We start from the raw sequence: 18881 nt of genomic DNA, 5'->3' as shown, positions 1-18881 counted from the left end.
TAATAATTAAAAAAAATAATAAAAAAATTAATTATTTAAAAATAATTTAAAGATTTAATTACAGTAATTTTTAGTTCATTAAAATTTTAAAAATATTTAATAAAAATTTAAGAACAAAAAAATATTGTTTATTAAAAAAAATAATTTAGATTAAATTAAAAATAAAAATAAAATTTTATTTTAAAAAATATTTAATTATTAAAAAAAATTAAAATTAATTTAATTAAATAAATTAAAATAAAAATAAAAGTCAATAAATTTTAATTAAATAAAAAAAATAATTATTTTTAATTTCAAAAAAATTTAAATTTTTAATAAATATAAAAATAAAAATCAATAAATTTTAATTAAAAAATTTTTTGGAAAAAAATAAATAAATAATTTTAAAAAATTTTATTTAATTAAAAAATTAATAATTAAATAAAAATCAATAAAATACTTAATTAAAAAATGAGTGAATAAAAAATTTAATTTGGAAAAAAAAATAAATAAATAATTTTAAAAATTTTATTTAATTAAAAAATTAATTAATAAATATAAAAAATAAATAAAAATTAAAAAATGAATGAATAAAAAATAATAAAATAATTAATTTTAATAATTTAATTATTTTGATCAAAATAAATTATAAATTAGAAAAAAATTCTTGATTTCATTCATAAAACGTAAACTGCACATTTTCTTATAACTGTTCAAATTAAAATAAATTATAAAAAAATTTCCAAGTCACTCCTTTAAGTCACATTTTTTTTTTTTAATTTTTTAACAAAGCAAGGTTCATTTCATTTTATTCAACAATTTCCTTTAAAAAAATCGTTTCCAAGAAATTTTTTGTCTGTCATCCTTTAAATAAACTTTGACAACATCTGATTCACCGCGACGTGAACTTTTATAAATATTTATTCTTGAAAAACCTGTCAAAATGCACGTAAGTCGCCAATCCACATTTTTTCATGATTTATTGTCACTCGTCAACTGGTAGCTAATTTGTTTAGCATTGATTGACATTGCCCCATAATGGGCATTACATTAATATTATTATTTATTATTTAGAAAAAAAAAATAAAAAAATGCAACAAAATAAAAACTGGAATGTGACTGTCGTCGTGCAGCTCAAAGACGATGATGATGCGTAATCTACGAGATTTTTATTTATTTATTTATTTTAATCCGTGTTATTGTTATTTTATTATTATTATTAGTTACAATACGAAACATCATGTTGTTGCATCAAACAAGTAGTCGAAGTAAAAAAGAGAGAATGAGACATTATTGGCATTACTTGGAGCGTGCATTGTTATTCTTGTGTCAACAATTGAGGATTACACATGTTATTTTTATGACTTATTTATTGAATATTGAGTGTACGGGACACGATCGCACATAATTAATCACCGATTCCGAGCGCACATCCATCAAAAGTCGTCGTTGTTGTTGTTGTTGTTATTATTTCACACGCCCGTCATCGACGGAACACGACGAATATGATAATTTTTTGACGTGCGCTGCTTTTCATGCAAATGCAGGCGAATGGAAAATGCAATGAACGGCGAGTCAAGTGACTAATAATCAAATAAGATGATTTGTCAATCAAGATTTTTTTTGCTTTGATTTTTTTATAGAACTTTCGATTTCTTTAAAGAAAAAAAAAATAATTTAAGGATTTAATTAAAAAAATAATTAAAAATATTTAATTTTTGAATAATTTTTAATTTTTTTTAATCTTTAATTTTTTTTATTTTTTATTTCAATAAAAATAAAATTAATTAATTATTTATTAAAATAAAAATAAAATTAATAAAAAATAAAAAAAATACTGAAATAAAAATAATTAATTAATTTAAATAATTGAATTAAAATTAATTTTTAAAAAAATAATTTATTTATTTTAAAAATTTTGTTAATATAAATATTTTTAATATCAATTAATTTTTATTATTTAATACCAAATTTAAAATTAATTATTTTAATTTATTTTTTTAATAATAATTTAATTAAATAATTTTAAAATATTTTAATAATATTTATAATTTTTAATATTTAATAATATTTTAATTTTAATTTTTAATAATTTAATAAAATTAAATAAAAAAATTATTAATAATTTTTTATTAATTTTTTTGTAATAAATTTTTATTTTAAAAAAATTTTATTAATTATTTTGAGTAAATTTATAAAACAAAAAAAATATTTTTTTTACATTTAAATATTTAAAAAAAATTATTTATTAAAAATTTATTTTTCTCTAAATTAAAAATAAATCTTTAATTTAATTTTTATTTTAAAATTTTTAGCTGAATTAAAAAAAATAATTTAAAAAAAAATATTATAAAATTTATTTTTTTGTATAAAAAAAAATAAATATTTATTTATGAATTTCTTATCACAAAATTTATCATTTTTCGAGTCAACTCAAACATATCCTCTTTTGGTGTCGTTCGATCACTTGAACGCTGCTTGGGGAATTTATTATATTTTTTTAATTCATTGTCAAGTTGATAATCGGCGCATAATGATTTATTTCATAAAAACACACAAAAAGTGTCTATTTGCGATAATAAGCATTGAGTTACCTAATCAACATGCATTGATGAGCATTGATTTGCTGATAAATAAATTTAATAATAATTGTTTGATTTTTTTTTGCATCATTATAAAAAAATACAAAATAAAGGATTTTGATGCAAAATAAATATTTTTTAGAAAAAAACGTGCAATTAATGCAATTTGCTTGTGTTAGCAAATAATAGAATAAAATAGTAGGTACTTCTAAGTGAATCAATGAAAAAAAAGGGAATGGTTTGTCGGTAACTGCAGTGATTGTCGCAAAATCCATAAATGGTAATTCTGTGTTAAGGTCAATTAATAAATATTTTTGTTGTTTGTTTGTTTCCTCGTTTGTGGCTTAGTTGACCCAAATTAGTGACCTAACTATGAAGATTTTATGGGAAAATTTTTTATTTTTAATTAAAATTTATATTTTTTTAACGATTTAATTTTTTTTAAATTTATTGAAGAATTTTAAGATTTTTTAAATTAAAATTAAAAATTAAATTCAATTAATCTAAAAAATAAAAATAAATAAATAAAATTTTATTTATAAAAATTTTTAAAAATAAAAATAAAAATTTTTAAAATTAAAAAAAAATGGTTTAAAATTTGAAAATTAATTTAAGCCTAAAGTAGTAAATTTTTTTTAAAATTATAAATTATAAAAAAAAATTATTTAATAAAATTATAAAATATTTTTTTAATTTTTGTGATAAATTTTATTAAAATTTAATAAATTTTTGAAGAATAAAAATTATTTTCTTTAAAAATTTTATAAATTTCTCGATAAAATGTTAAACTTATATAAAAATTCTTAATATTTAAAAATTTTTCATTCAATAATTCAAAATTTCCATAAAACTTCAACTCATCATAAAACATCAAAAATTGACATTTAAAATCTCCTTTCGAGACCAAATTTGACATTTTCAATCATCTTCAACGTCAATTCTTCCATCAAACATTCCGAACAAACTGCTAACGACACATTTCAGTTCGTTCCTTGTCACTTTTTTGACAAACCTCAACATCTGACACATTTCCATTTTTAACTTTATTCGTATTATTATTTTAATGACAATAGGAGACATCAATCAGAAACTTACCAAAACTTTATGCTAAAATTATTCGTAATTTTTTTTTTATTTTTATGAGAATTCCACGAGATGATTTTGTACAAAAAAGCGCAAAAATCATCAATTATTGCAGCAGTGAAAAAAGGTAATACGAAAAAAAATTATTTAAAAATTTATTCAAAAAATGCACTTTTTTGAACGTATTTGGTTGTGCGAGGCATTGTGAAGGTCGTATGGATAAGTGACTTACCTTTTTGCGCGTCTCGTCGAATAAGGCGATCAAACTTTCACGTGCCGACTGAAATGGATTTGAGGACATAAGGCTTCGCATGTAGAAGTAAACGGCATCGATTTTGCGTTTCTGTGAAAATTTTAAAAGAAAATTTTTGTTAAAAACTGATTTTTTTTAAATAAAAAAGTAAAATTTATCAAAAAATTAAAAAAAAAATTTTTTTTAATTAAAATTATAATTTATGAAATTTTTTTTAATTATTTTTATTTTTTTATTCAATAAAAATAATAAAATAATATTTTTAAATAAATTTTTAAATTTTTTTCATAATAAAAAAAAATATTTTTTTTTTAAATTAAATTATTTTTTTAAATTATAAAAATTTTTTAGAAATTTTAATTTTATTTTTAAAAAATTAATTTTTAATAAAAAAAATTAATCAATTTAAATTGAATTAAATTTATTTAGAAATTTTAATTTAAAATATTAAAAAAATATAAAAATTTTTATTAAAAATAAATTTTGAAAAAAAAGTTATTAAATTAATTTAATTTAATAAATAAAATAATAAAAAATTAATTTTAAAAATTTTTTTAAAAAAATAATTTTAAATAAATTTTAAAAAAATCTAAAAATTTTTTTTTTAAATTTCAATAAAAAAAATAATTTTTAAATATTATTGAATTTTATTTCAAATTAAAAAAAATAATTTTAATTAATTATTTTAAAATTTAATTTAATAAAAATAAAAATAATTTATTTTTTATTTTAAAAACGAATTTTAAAATAAATTTTAAATAAAAAATTTTAATTTTTTTAACAAATTTAAAATATAAAAAAAATATTTTTAAAAAAAATTCATTGAGAATAAATATTTCATTTTTAAAAATAATTAAAAAATTAATTATTTTTCGAAAAATTAAATAAAAATAATTAAAATTAATTTTTTTAAGATAAAAATTAAAATTTTCTCACCGAATAAACCGAAAGTAAGGCAAGTTGATTGTAAGGTCTCCCATTTTTAGGCAGCACTTGTTGTGCCTTCGTGTACCATTGTTTAGCTTTCGAAAAATTGCTCGACTCATTCACGAGTTCTTTATATCGTGCCAAGTCTCCCAAGTAAATCAGCACTTTTTGCGTCGCCACAAGCGCAAGTTTCACGAATTTTTGGTCTTCTGCCGCAACGAGTGGTTGATACATCCTCGCCAATGCGTTCGCTCCCACAAATTCATCGAGTTTAAAATTGTAACGTGCTTCGAGAACGGGAATTATTTGCTCCCAATATTTCACTCCCGGGTCAATAATTTCCATGAGTTTCGTTTTGTAGAATTTTTTCGATTCTTCGTCAATATTTTCACCCAAAGGACGTCTCAGGAGCTCAATTATGTTGTAAAAAAGCATTTTCCAACAATGTTGCTCCACGTTTTCGATCTCGCAGAATTTAATGTCGTGTCGCAAGAACTCGATAAGACATTGTTGACCTCCGGCTCGGATGTCGTTGTATCTCTGCCATTCCTGAATCGAGAGAAAAATGAAGAAAAATTAAAATTTTACGTTCCGTCGACGATTTTTCGCACACATTACTTGACTTACCCGGAACAGCTCCTTGCTGTCCACAATTCGCATGAGATCGAAGTCAATTTCCCGCAAATTTTCGATTAATTGAGCATTATGGATTTTTTTGTACGCCTCCGAATTGGGGTCATACCACGTTGGATGCGTGCCCGGAGGAATTTCCGCCGAAATGGAAGTTCGATTTTTACGTTTGTCGCTGTTTGCGGAGAAATTTTTGTAATCCAGCAAATTATCCGTGGGCACCGATCGATTTGTCGCACTTTGAGGACGCGTCACAATTATCGGCTTTTCCGGATTTTTCGGATCAAAAAGCGTGCGTTGAACCAAATTTTCCGCATTGCCGCCATTCAAGAGTCTCTTGTTGACACTCGACGTTGTGCGTTCCCGTTCGGCTTCTTTCACGAGCATCGTTGAGTTCGGAAGCACAATAATTCCGCTGGAAGAGTTTCGTTCCTTTTTCAGATCGACCGCATCCACAAATTGTTTCGTCATTTCGGCAATTTTTGTGGCATCGCTGACGTCAGATTTGCCTCCCAAGGGCGTTCGCCAATTCGTTGGGTCGCGTTGAAAGCGTTCCGAGCTGTTTTCACGACTAGATGAGAAGCGGTTGTAGGCGCCTCCGCGATCGTTGCTGTTCTCGCGACTGTTGACAGTCGAGGAGGAACGACTGTTTTTGCGACTGCGAGAACGCACGGGGTTGTAAGGGACCTTGAAATGATCAAAGTCGGAAGATTGGGGTGGGTTGCGATCCATGTTGGAACGAGAGTGACTGAAAAAGTTTGAATTTTTTGATTAAAATTTGATGAAAGGTTATTTTTGAGTTGAGAAAATTTTATTATTTCAATTTTTTGTTGATTTTCATTAAAATTTTTAGATAAAAAATTGAAAAAAAAAATAAAATTTAATTAAATATAAAATTTTAAAAATTATTATATAAATTAAAAATTAAATTATTCTTTTTTAAATATTTTTTTTCTTTCAATATTTTTAATTTTAGTTGATGTTTATTTTTTTTTATTTTAAAAATAGTTTTTAACTTTTTTTTGTCTTATTTTTCTTGAAAAATATAATTATAAGAATTAAAAAAAATATAATAAAACTCAAAATTTGATTTAAAAAAATCTTTGGATATATTTAATATTTGAAGATAATTAAAATAATTTTTTTTAAAGGAAAAAAATTTAAAAAAAAAATATAAAAATTAATTATTAATTAATAAAATATATTAACTGCATTAAATTGTTAATTTAAAAAATAATAGTAAAATTTGAAAAAATAATTCATTATAAAAAAAAATAAAAATATTAAAAATTATTTAATTAAATATTTTTAATTTTTTTATAATGAATTATTATTTAATAATTTTTCTAAAATAAAAATATTACGACAATAAATTTTTTAAAATAATTTTCAAAATTATATTAAAAAATTATTGAAAAATTACGAAATTATTTAAAATGAAAATTAAAAAAAAAAAAAATTAAAAAAATAGATTTTAAATGAGAGAAGAAAATTTAATTTTTTCAATTTTTTGTAAATTTTATTCGATATGAAAACTTTTGTACAATTTTCTCATTTTTGATTTTTTTTCCTCAAAAAATTTTTATTTATTAAATATTTAATTTTTTTTTTAATATAATTTTTATTGTGAAAAAAAATAATAATCTTATTAAATTTTTAATTATTTTTCCTTCAAAAATAATTAATTATAAAAAAAATAAAATTAAAATATTTAATTAAAATTAATTTTTTAAAAATAATTTTTAAAGCAAAATAAAAATTTATTATTAAAATTTTGCGAAAAAATAAATTATTATAAAATTACGAGAAGCAGAAAAAAATATTAAGATAAAAAATACAAAAAAAAATAAAAAAAAAATAATTAATATAAAATACAAATTTTAATTACATAATTAAATATTTGATTAATTAAATAAATTTATTAAATTAAATAATTAATTAATAAAGTTTTAATAAAATAAAAAAATTAAATTAATAAAAAAATCTCACAAAAATCGAAAAAAAATAAAAATTTAATTTTATATGTCACAAGAAAAATTTGAAATAATTAAATTTTCTCAATTTTTAAGTTTAAATGATAAAATTTTGTTCGAATCTTACGTCTTATTTTTCTTTTTATTTCCATTTCTGGATGAAATGCGTGAAAAAAATGCCAAATTTTTTATAAAAAAAATTTCCAAATTTTGCTTCAACAAGATTAAAAATCTTACCTTCTATTGGAGCGTCGTCCATGATATAAATTTTCATTGCGTTTACGTTTTTCGTCTTCCTCTACTTCTAATGACCAGTCCTAAAAAAAATTCAATTTTAAATTTTTTTTCATTAAAAATAAAAAAAAAAACTCACGAATATCACAGAATCTTTTCCTCTGGGTGGCAAATCCGCAATATCACGTCGTCCTTCGTTGGTTTGTTGTTCGCCCGGCATATTTGTGTTTTGCGCTTTGTAGTTGTTGTAATTCTGTTTCCAGCCTTTGTTTCCGTAATTTTTGTTATTGTCGCCTCTTCCGCCGCCGCCGCCTCGTGGATAATCGGGACTTCGTGTTCCGTGACGTCGTTCGTAGTCGGGTTTGTTGTTGCTATTGCTGAAAATGCGAGTCCCGTTGCCCGAGCTGCGTTCCAAGCTGCTATTTCGACTACTGTGACGCGATCCGCGTTGATCCGAGGAACGACTTCGACTTCGCATCGGCGATCTCAAAGGTCTTCCGTGACTTCCGCCGCCACTTTTTCCATTATTTCCGTAATTATTCGCGTTGCTCGAGCCGTAAAAGTTGTTCCGATTTCCGCGATTTCCCTTATTGGGCAACGTTTGGGTGCGATTTGCGGGCGATTGTTGCTGATTTTGCTGATTTTCGAAGAAATCGAGCGGCAAATTGTTCTCCTGAAGCCATTTTCGCTGGAAACGCGGCGGCATACTCTCGATGTTCGACGGGCAGTTCGGAGGCAATTGCGGATTGTTGTTGTTGCTGCTGCCGATGGAATTTGTTACGGCGAGCGGAGGTTTTTTGTCGCGTCGAAAATTTCCGCCTCCGGAATCGCCGCGCGCCGTGTGTGGTCCCGCATCGGACGTAAATGTGTTATTTGTGGGCGACGATGTGACATTTGCACTGTTCGTGTTACTGCTGATGGCCCCATTATTTGCACTGCTATTTCCCCCTCCGCCGCTATAAAATGCCTGATCGGGACGCTTCAGGCGTCGCTGCACACTGTTCTCGGGCTTGTGACTGTAGTTGCTTGTTGTACTGAATTTACCTGAATTTTTGCTCTTTTTTTCCATTGTTTTTTTGTGCTTTTCTTTTCTCAAATTTTGTATTTCTTCATACTTTTGGAATTAACATTCAGCCTAATGCGCATTTCGAATCCGCGCTCGTTGTTCCGATTGACCATAACACGGCGATTTTAGCCAATCAGAAGAGATTTTGACTTCGAACCAATCAGAAAGGCGGAAAAGGATGCACTTTGTCGTGATTGGTTGAATTTTTTTGAATTTCGCATTCGGAAACATATGATCGATGAGGCGCATGAAAATGAGAAATTTGATTTGCGAGGGAAAGTCGTTATCAGTAAAAGAGCGCCAAATTACATTTTTCTTAAAATATCATTTAAAAATATAAAATTACGAATTTTATGAAGATATTTTAAGATTTAATTCATTATTTATTGAATATAAGATTTTATTTTAAAATTTTTTAAAGAAAAAAAAATTAACAAGAAATTATTCAAATTGTTCTAAAATGGCGCTTATTGAGAATTAATTTTTTTTTTAATTATTTTTTTAATTAAAAAAATTTAGAAATTTTAAGCATATTTTTGTGAATTTATTTCTTTAAAATGAAAAAAAAATTTTTTTCAATAATATTAAAAGTCGAAATTAAATTTTTTAGAATGAAAACTAATGAAAAATTTAAAGAATAAAATCAAATTTTCACTTAATAGTTGTAACTTTTTTCCGATTGAAAAAATTAAGCAAATCAAAGATGAATTCTGAACTGATACATTATAAATATTGAAAAAAAATTTATGAAAGTTAGATTTTCAATATTATTCTTTGAGTTAATAAATTGTAAAATTTTAGAAAAAAAAAATTTTACTTTTTTAAAATTTTAAAATTTTAAATATTTTCTTTAAAAAAATTTTTATATTTTTAAAATATTTATTTTTTAATATTTTGAATAATTTTTTAAATATTTAAAAAATATTTTTTAAAAAAATTAAAATTTTTAATTTTATTTTAATTTTTAATTTAATTTTATAGAAAATTTTACTCGATATTCAAATAATTCTTTGAAGATGATTTTTTTTCAAAATTTAAATTTTATGAATTTTCTGTTATTGATAGAAGTAAATGAAAAAGTATATTTGAACTAAAATTATCAAACAAAGCAAAATAGTACAAAAATAAAATTCAATAAACAAACATTGATCTTACAAAAATTGGCGCGAAAAATTTAAGATCAAATAATTTCACATTTTTGAACTCCTCTTACATTTTTATTGATCTATTTCGATAAAAAAGCAAAAAACTTACCTTTTATATTAAATTTGTTTAATAAAATTGAAGAAAAATAACTTTCAAAGCGAAAACTAACAAATTTACCTTACATAACCTCAAAACTCAAAGAAAACTTGAAATAATTTTTCAAAATAAATAAAACAAATTTCATTTTATAATTTTTTGTTCATTTTTTATTATTTTTTAAATTTTTAGTTCATTGAGCATTTTTATAGTAACATCATTTTTTGTTTGTTTTTATCAGAAATTTTTTTTTAATTATTTTTTATTTTTTTGTTTGTAATTTCTATATTTACTTTTGTTTCACAAAAAAATTCTATACAATTATTTTTTTTTATTTTTAAATTGGATAGCAAAGTTTTGAAATATTTTTATTCTAAATATCATTTATTTATTTTTTTTTAATTTTAAATTTATTTTGGTTGATAAATCCAAATCATCATCGAATAATTTTTTTTTAATTATTTCTACATTCATGTGACTTTTTAAATTTTTTGTGCTTCATTTTTTGACAGATTTTTTTACATTTAATATTTTTTTTCTATTTTGAGTGGCTTTTTGGGAGAACAAGGAATGTATTTCTTTGTTTTTTTTTGTCTTTAATAAAATAAATATTTTATAAGAAAAATTTTACTAACATTAACAATAATTTGTATGACGCGATTTAAAAAAAAATAATTAATTATAATTAAAACAAAAATAAAAAATTAAAATTAAATATTACAAGTATTTATTTTATGGAAGGCAAGAATTATTATTATTATTTATATTTAATTATTTAAAAATTAAATTAAATGAAAAGTTGGTAAAAACTAATTTTTTCATTTTTTTTAAATACAGGGATAAAAATATTTTTTTGGAATTGTAATTAAATTTACAATAATTACTCTAACATTGATCCGTTTTCTATAATAATATTTCTTGTTGCTTTTTCAATCTTTTTTTCTTCTTCGCTACAATTAATTCTATGACGATTCTCGACGATATTCTCGTCGATAATTTCCTCGTAATCGGGTTCGTCGTCGTCTTCGGTGTCAATTTCGTCATCAAAGTCCTCATTTTGTGAGTTTAATGACGAAATCGACTCCGCGTACTTTGGTTGATCCTATTTTCGTCTACGGATTTTTGGCGGTTTCTCTTCCGCGGATCCGTTATTCGCTGTGATCGACGACGAGCTCATCCGTTCCGCGCTATTTTTCAAGCAATTGATCAAAAGTCTGAATTGCATAACTTGCATCGCCGTAACGCTCGGATCGCTGCACGTTTCGAGCCATCTGAGGAATTTTTCGCCATGTTCCAACGCTTCGCTCGAAGATTTGACACTTTCGTCTTGATCGCTCGCAGCGCCCTCTCCATTGTCACTCTTTTCGTCGTTATTGTTGTTGTTGTTGTACAAAACGTTATCGAGTTCCTCTTTGACTTTGACTTTGTCGCTGCTGTCGTTGCCTCCCTCGGAGTTTACGGGACTCGCAGGCTCAGATTCGGGCGTTTCTTCATGGGGGGAATTCGTGTCGGGATGTTGGGAGAGATCTTCGGGCTTTGGTGTCGAACTGTGACTTTCGTAGTTGTTGTTGATATTGTCGTTTTTGGTCAGTTGCGAGTACAGGATGTTCTCGTAGGCCTTTTGGGCGGCGTTATTGGCATTGGGTGTGCCCGGTTTCGTGTCTGTGGGCGTGAACGAGGCGCCGAAATTTTTGTACCATTGCCAGAACCACGAGGTTTGTTTGGAATCGACTTCGGGCGTTGACGAAGTAGGCGGGGTTTGACGCGGCGTATTGATAATTGGGGGCGTGGGAATTCGCGTGATGGGCGTTGACGGGTTATTTTGAAATTGGGGCGACGGCGAGTTGTCTTGGGGACTAGAGGGGCGTGGCAATTGCGAATAGAGGTTATTTAAGCCGAGCATCGTTTGTTGCGACTTGAGCCAATACCACAAAGCATCGTCGACGGGGGCATCTCGCCCCGCCCCCTGCGCTGCTTGTTGCTGTTTCTTGTATTTGTCCATGAAATTTGTCATCCCGGATAATTCTGTGCTCGATTTTTGCTGTAATTTTGCGAGATTTTTCACCGTTAACGATGGGGATTTGTCTCCGCCCTCAGGACGACCCGGACTATGAGGATTTGGCTTCATCGAACGATTACTACTGCTTTTATTGCTGCCGCTTGCATTAACGCCGCTTAATCCTGACATCGCTGCTAAGCTTGGATTGTTCAGTTGTGCCAGCAGATTCAAATTATTCGCGATATCGTTGAAGCTGAGCGCTAAGGGGCTTTGTCCCAATCCCGACATGCCCGATAAATGACTTAAACTCGTCAACGGACTAATTGCTGCCATCGAAAGATCTCCTTTGGTATCCCCCGTTTTGCCCATATCTGCTCCCCCGAACCCCTTCAAGCCGATATCTTTGCCCGTTTTGCTGCTCAAACCACTTAACGGATTATAATCTCCCATTCCGAGTCCCGTTAAGCCCATATCGCCGCGTTTATCGCTCAAATCTAAACCCATACCGGCAGCAGCTCGTCTCTGCAATTCATCGTACTTCAATTTTCCATTTGCAAAAAAGCTCGAATCGAATTTCATGCGTTTCTCCGGAGGCCCATTCATAAAATCCACGCCCATTGCCGACGCCATTGCATCGGAATTTAATTTTTCTGCATTTTCCTGCGATTGACGCGACATGTAACGCAACTTTTCCTCATTTTTGCACCAACCGCGCAACGTTGACTCAGGTACTCCGATATCACGGGCCACAGACGCCTTTGATTCGCCATCGTGGATCCGCTGGATCGCCTCGATCTTGTCTGTGGCCGTGAGATGGCGCAGCGGGCGCTTTCCCTTCGTTGCCGGCGGCGTCGGCATGTTTAAGTTGGGCATTGGCATGGCCATCATCTGAAAAAATAAGAAAAAAAAATTTTTTTAGGTTAAGTCATTTTTGCATGAAATCCGGTATGAGAGTGGTTTTTGTTTACGAAAAGTGCCGGGTTACTCACACAAAAGAGAAATAAAAAAAAACGTACGAAGCACTCACGAGTGACGAAAACAACCGGTTGGGTTGTAGTAAATTTTATGAATGAAACTACATCATATGTTTGGTGCACGACGACGACGACGACGACGCACGAATTGTAGGGGGTGTATGTGACACGATGCACAATTACGAACATGCACGAACATTTTTGCAATAAATTAAGATGAAATTATTTTTTATTCTTTTTTTTATGAGAAAAAATCAAAAGATTTTTTTTCTTTAAAATTTATTTTTTAAAATATTTAAAAAAAAAGTTAAATATTTTTTTTATGCAAAAATATTATTTTTGATGAAAAAGTACAAGAAAAAATCAAAACTGACCATTGTCCGACGGTAAAATTAATTTACTTTAAAAAAAATATTTTAATGATTAAATTTAAAATTTTTATTTAATTTTTGCATTTTTTATTTTTTTTTAATTTTAATTTAAATTAAAATATTTATTTAAAAAAGTAATATTTTAATTTTTCTTAAAATTTGAAAATTAATTTAATTTTTTTTTTTCTATTTTAGTCGAAAATATTTTGTTTATTTTGAATGTTAATAAAATTTTAATTAATTTTTTAGAAATTAAAATAAAAAAGAAAAAATAATTTTAAAAATGAAATAAAATTAATTAAAAAAATATTTTAATTTAAAAAAAATTAAAAATTTAATTATTTGAGTTTAATTTTAATTAAATTTATCAAAAAAAATAAATAAATTCATAAAATTTTTAATTTCGCATTAAAATTAAATTTCATTTAATTTAAATAAAAATTTAATTTAAGAAATAAATACAACAAAAATTAATAAAAAAATATTAAATATTTTATAATTTGAATTAAAATTTCAATCATTTTGAATAAAATTCATAATACTCAATTTTTCATTTAATTCATTAAATAAGAAAATAAATTCATTTTAAAAATTTCATTATAAATTTCAAGAAAAAAAATTAAAAATATTCTATACAAAAAATATATAAAATAAAATTAAATTAATTTAATAAATAAATTAAAAAATATATTAAATTTTAGATTTTTAATTCAAGTAAATTATTAAAATTAAATTTAAATGAAAAAAAAAATTAAATAAAAATTTAATTTCAATTAAAAAATGAATTAAAATAAAAATGCAAAAAAATTGAAGAAAACTTATTAAAATTATTTTTAAATAAATTTTAAAATAAAAATATAAAACAAAAAAAAATCTTTTAATTGAGATAAAAATAAAATATTTAATTTATTTAATTAAAATTCATTAAATAATTAAAAAAAAATAATTAATTATCAAATAAAAAAATTCCGCAAAAATATATAAAAATAAAAAGAAAAATCCTGACCAACCTCAAAAAAATAAACAAAAATAATTTCTGTCTAGCCAACATTTACGCACTTTTCTTTTAAGGCTTCTTTCATACATTTCTCGTTCGGCAGTAAATAAAATTCTCATAAATTTTTATATTGCCTTCTTTTTATTTTCCTTTTATGTATTTACAAGAAACAGACTTTCGTACAAGGAAAAGAAAACGAAGACGAAGAAGAAAAAAATCTTTAAGGAAATCAGAAAAATGTTGACCTTTTTATGACTCAATTTTTACGACATGATGATTGATTCCCAAATTAGGATAAATTTTCGTAAATAAATCTTTTTACGCCATTCATTCATAAAAATGCGGAAAAAACAACAACTTTCACTCTCAATTTTTACTCCGTTTTTTTTTTCATTTTATATTATTATTTAGAAAGAGAGAGAGAGCGCACAAAAAAAGTTCTATGTAATAAATTTTATTAGCCTCCTTTTTTAAATACTTTTACTTTCAACACACTTTTTTCTGTAGTACAATTTTTTTTTACTTTTTTTTTATTACATTAAGTTGTAAGTATTATATATATTTTTTGTACTCTGCACTACTTTTTTTATAAAATAATATTTTTTTAAATAGGCTCCGTAGATGCAGCTACGGACCTAAAAGTAGTTAAAAAGAGGCTGTTCCTCCTCCGGTGCATGTGCAACGTGTGTATGCGCATGCTGTGTGTCGTCACCCAACCCATTCCAGTCAAGTGCAAAAAAAAATTTAAAATCCCAACTTTAATCCGTGTTGGTCTATGTGTAATTTTTTTGTATTAAAGTTAACTTTATCATTATATGGTCACATTATCGGTCACACACATTTCCACGTATAATTCTACAAGTACATGGAATTGATAGAAACATTGTTTTCATTGTATAATAATGATATAAATGGTAATGATAATGACTTTTAAAATATTATATAAATAGGAAAAAAAATAGTACATTATGTGAAAAAATATAAAAATAGAGTGCAACGTGAGTAAAATGTGTGTCGGATTTTTTTTTTGTATTATTATGTTTTGTTATTATTTTACTATAATTGTGGAAAAGTTTGTGAAAAGCGAGTTTATTTTTATATTTAATTAATTATGCGTTATTATGAAATTTTGTTTATATAAAAAATATGTTTGATGGAGTTGTCAGGTATTTTTTTTTTTTTTTTATATATTTTATGATTTATGATATAATATTAATATATAATTTAATTTTTTTTTTATTTTTATTAAATTTTAAAATAAATATTAAAAGTTTTTTAAAGAATCATAAAAAATTAATTTTTTAAATATTTTTATGAATATTTTTTGAAATATATAAATTTTTTGGATTTATTATTATTTTTATATTCATAAAAAATTTATTTTTAATTTATTTAATTTAATTTTAAATTTATTTTTTTTTTTATTTATTTATTAATATTATTATTAATTTATTTTTATTTTTTTAATTTAAAATAAATTTTATAAAAATTAAAATTATTTAAATTAATTATTTTAAAATTTTTTTTTTATATTTTTCTTTTGAAATTAAATTATAATAAATCAAAAATTATTAAAATATAAAATAATTAAAAATTTTGTAATTGACAATTATTCGGAAAAATTAAACAACAACAAAAATTAAGTTTACCTATTGAAATGGGAGGAGCTAATTTCGTCGTTGAATCATATTTTTCGATTGTTTTAAGCTTTTCGGTCAAAACACGTTTTTTTAAATTTACTTTTTTATGCAATTGTGACAATTTCTCGCAATTGCATGAAAAGAATATTATTAAAACAGGTAGAAAAATTAAGATTTTTGAATAATTTAGTAGACAAAAATTATTAAAACAATAGAAATTTATTGTTTCAGGTACAAAATGCACTAAAATATTGATGAATGTTGTTAGAACAAGATTTTTAGCGAGAATTTTGTGTTTGAAGAAGCACTTTGAAATTATTGAGAATTTTATTGTGAAAATTTGAATTTTAAAGTTAATTGCTCAAATATTTCACAAGATATTCTTTTTTAATTTTTTTTTTTTTTTTGTATTTTAAATTTTTTTCGTCGTAATTTTTTTATCACAAACTGAAAAAAAATTATAAATTTGATTTTTCAATCAATTTTCTACTTAAATAATTAAAATTTAATATCACATTAAATTTTTTCATGTCTTATTGAAAATTTAATTTTTAAATATTTCACTTAATTTTTTTTTTTTAATAATTTTATTTTAATATTTTTTATTAATTTTTATTTATAATTAATTTCTTTTCTTTAAATAATTTTTAAATTTTATTTTTTTTTTGCTTCATTTTTCTATTAATTAAATTTTATTAATTTTTGAAAATATTTTAAAAATATTTTTTTTTCTTTTTTTTAATTATTTAAATATAATTTAAATTTATTATTTTTTTCATTTTAATTTTTTTTTCAATTTAAAATTTTAATAAATATTTTTAAACTTATTTTGTATCAAAAATAATTTTTCTTCATAAATATTTAAATTTCCTTCAAATTATTTAAAATATTAATTTATTATTTATTTTCTTGTAATAATAATAAAAATTAATAATTAATCACTGTCACACTATAAAACAATTATTTTAATAATTTTCCATTTTTAATATTTAATTCCATTTAAAATTAATTTTTTAATCATAATTTTCCGAAAAATCACAATTAATAATAAATAATTAAACATTTAACACTTGAAATTCCCCGAAAAGACACAAACACACACACGAGCGACAATAATTTACTCAAAATGCCCCACACACAAACGCAAGTACGGACTCAAAAAGCAACAAATGCTCGCCCGTATAAATTTAATTAACTCCTCAGCTATTGTAATTATTTCTCGCAAAACCGCTACTAAGCTCTTCTCTCGTCGTCGTTGCACTTTCTCTATTATTTTATTATCACAAAACCTTTGTTAGTTAAAATTTTACGCCCGCCAAAAATTTATTTATTAATCCCACGAAAACGAGCGTACGTCGAAAAATTAAACGGTTTTTCGCACGCGGCGAAATTTTTCGGTGCAAAGCACGTTTTTTGGTGCCAAAAAGTGTTCTTACCTGAGAGAATATATGGTGATGTTGATTATTTCCAAAGGAATAAATTCCCTGTAATCCGTCTTGATTAAACTGATTATTAGCCAGAGCACTGCCTTTTATTGCCAGAATTGATATAAAAATTTATTTTTTATTTTTTGACGCGTTTAATTTTTTTTTTTTTTGATTTATTTTAATTTTTTTGGCACATTTATTTTTTTTATTAATAATTATTTTTTTATTTTTTTTTAATTATTAATTTTTTTTCTGCACTAATTTTTAATTATTTTATTTTTTTTTTTTAATTTTTTGGCGAATAATATTTTTTTTTTGAGTTAAATTTATTTAAATATTTTTTTTTAATATTTTATTCCATGTGCTAACACCGCTCGATTCCCGGTCGAAACATCACTGATCCTTTCGATAACAATGTCAAAATAGAAATGCATGCATGTTGATTATTTCGCCACACACATATACTCCTAAAAACTACAAGCCGCACACAACGACGTCGACGTTCCACCACGACGACGACGACGACGACGAAAACGACGATGTTGATGAAAACAACGGACGATATATGTACAACTTGTTATATTATTTCTTATTCTTCGCCTCTATGTATTCTCTTCTTCCGTACAGGCCTCGTACAGACATGCGTCGACGTGTGTGTGTGTGAGTAAAATAATTTGTCTCTACAGAGCTACGGAACGTGGACGAGAGGTTTACGCGTAAAAAGGGCGAACAAATAATAATCACACTGTTGTTACTTTTGGTTATGTGTCCACTATTTCTCTCATGTACACACGATGCGGTGCAGTTTGTTCTAGTTGTTGTTCTTATTTGTACTTTTTTTTGCTGCTTCTTTATTATTTACTGTTCAATACGTTTTAATCCCTGTACACGAAAAAAAATCTATTGACGAAAGATGATGAAGTGCATTTTTATTTTTTTTCGACACAAAAAAAGTATTGCATTTCATGGAGAACTCGAAGTTGTGGGTTCAAAACTTTTTTTTAGGTAAATTTGTCGTTTTCTTCTATTTAGTTGTTGTTAGCTGTAAAGAAAAAAAAATTAAAAAAATTAAGTACGAATTTCGTAAAGTTGCTAAAAAATTGTAAATGTGTGAGTCAATGGTGTTCAACTTCGAGATGGATTAAAAAATGGCACAATAATGGTGCACTGTGATTCATGCAATTTTTCAGTTGGATGAGTAAATTTAATATAATGATGAATATCTGAAGGACTTTTTTTTAATTTTGTTTATTTTCTTAGTTTTTGAGAAAAAATAATTAAATTTTTAATTTTTAACCCTTTGATGTGTAAAAATTTTTAAATTTTATTTATTTTTTTAATTTAAAATTTTATTTTTTTTTTAATTTTAATATTTTTATTTTATTTTTTTATTTTATTTTGTTCTTATTTATTTTTTTACTTTTATTTATTTTAATATTTTTTTCTATTTTTTTTATTAATATTTTATTTATTCTACATTTTTTTGCTATTTTTTAAAAATTAT

At 24.5% G+C, this 18881-nt stretch overlaps 2 protein-coding genes across 3 annotated transcripts in view; both read right to left on the bottom strand.

Moving 5' to 3' along the window:
* LOC134833045 (telomerase-binding protein EST1A) overlaps positions 1 to 8757 on the bottom strand; it is a 43741-nt gene extending 34984 nt beyond the window's left edge. The window contains exons 1-5 of one of the 2 annotated variants that reach the window (XM_063847202.1): positions 7801 to 8757; positions 7665 to 7744; positions 5443 to 6202; positions 4834 to 5373; positions 3877 to 3987 (exon numbers count right to left, since the gene is read on the bottom strand). In XM_063847202.1, coding sequence (XP_063703272.1) covers positions 3877 to 3987; positions 4834 to 5373; positions 5443 to 6202; positions 7665 to 7744; positions 7801 to 8730 — 2421 coding nt within the window. In that variant the 5' untranslated portion in view covers positions 8731 to 8757. The remainder of the gene's footprint in view (positions 1 to 3876; positions 3988 to 4833; positions 5374 to 5442; positions 6203 to 7664; positions 7745 to 7800) is intronic. The other variant, XM_063847203.1, reaches the window with a different exon arrangement.
* A 1878-nt stretch (positions 8758 to 10635) lies between these two features.
* Positions 10636 to 17775, bottom strand: LOC134834015 (protein distal antenna-like). Its single transcript, XM_063848530.1, has 2 exons — positions 17387 to 17775; positions 10636 to 12856 (listed from the first exon to the last, which is right to left on the bottom strand). The coding sequence occupies exon 2, from the start codon at positions 12854 to 12856 to the stop codon at positions 11072 to 11074; it is 1785 nt and encodes a 594-aa protein (XP_063704600.1). The 5' UTR covers positions 17387 to 17775; the 3' UTR covers positions 10636 to 11071.
* Between the last annotated feature and the right edge of the window lie 1106 nt (positions 17776 to 18881).

The sequence above is a fragment of the Culicoides brevitarsis genome, chromosome 3, assembly GCF_036172545.1.
Source record: "Culicoides brevitarsis isolate CSIRO-B50_1 chromosome 3, AGI_CSIRO_Cbre_v1, whole genome shotgun sequence".
NCBI lineage: Eukaryota > Metazoa > Arthropoda > Insecta > Diptera > Ceratopogonidae > Culicoides > Culicoides brevitarsis.
Note: the sequence above shows the minus strand (reverse complement) of the source record. Positions and strands in the feature narration are given on the sequence as shown.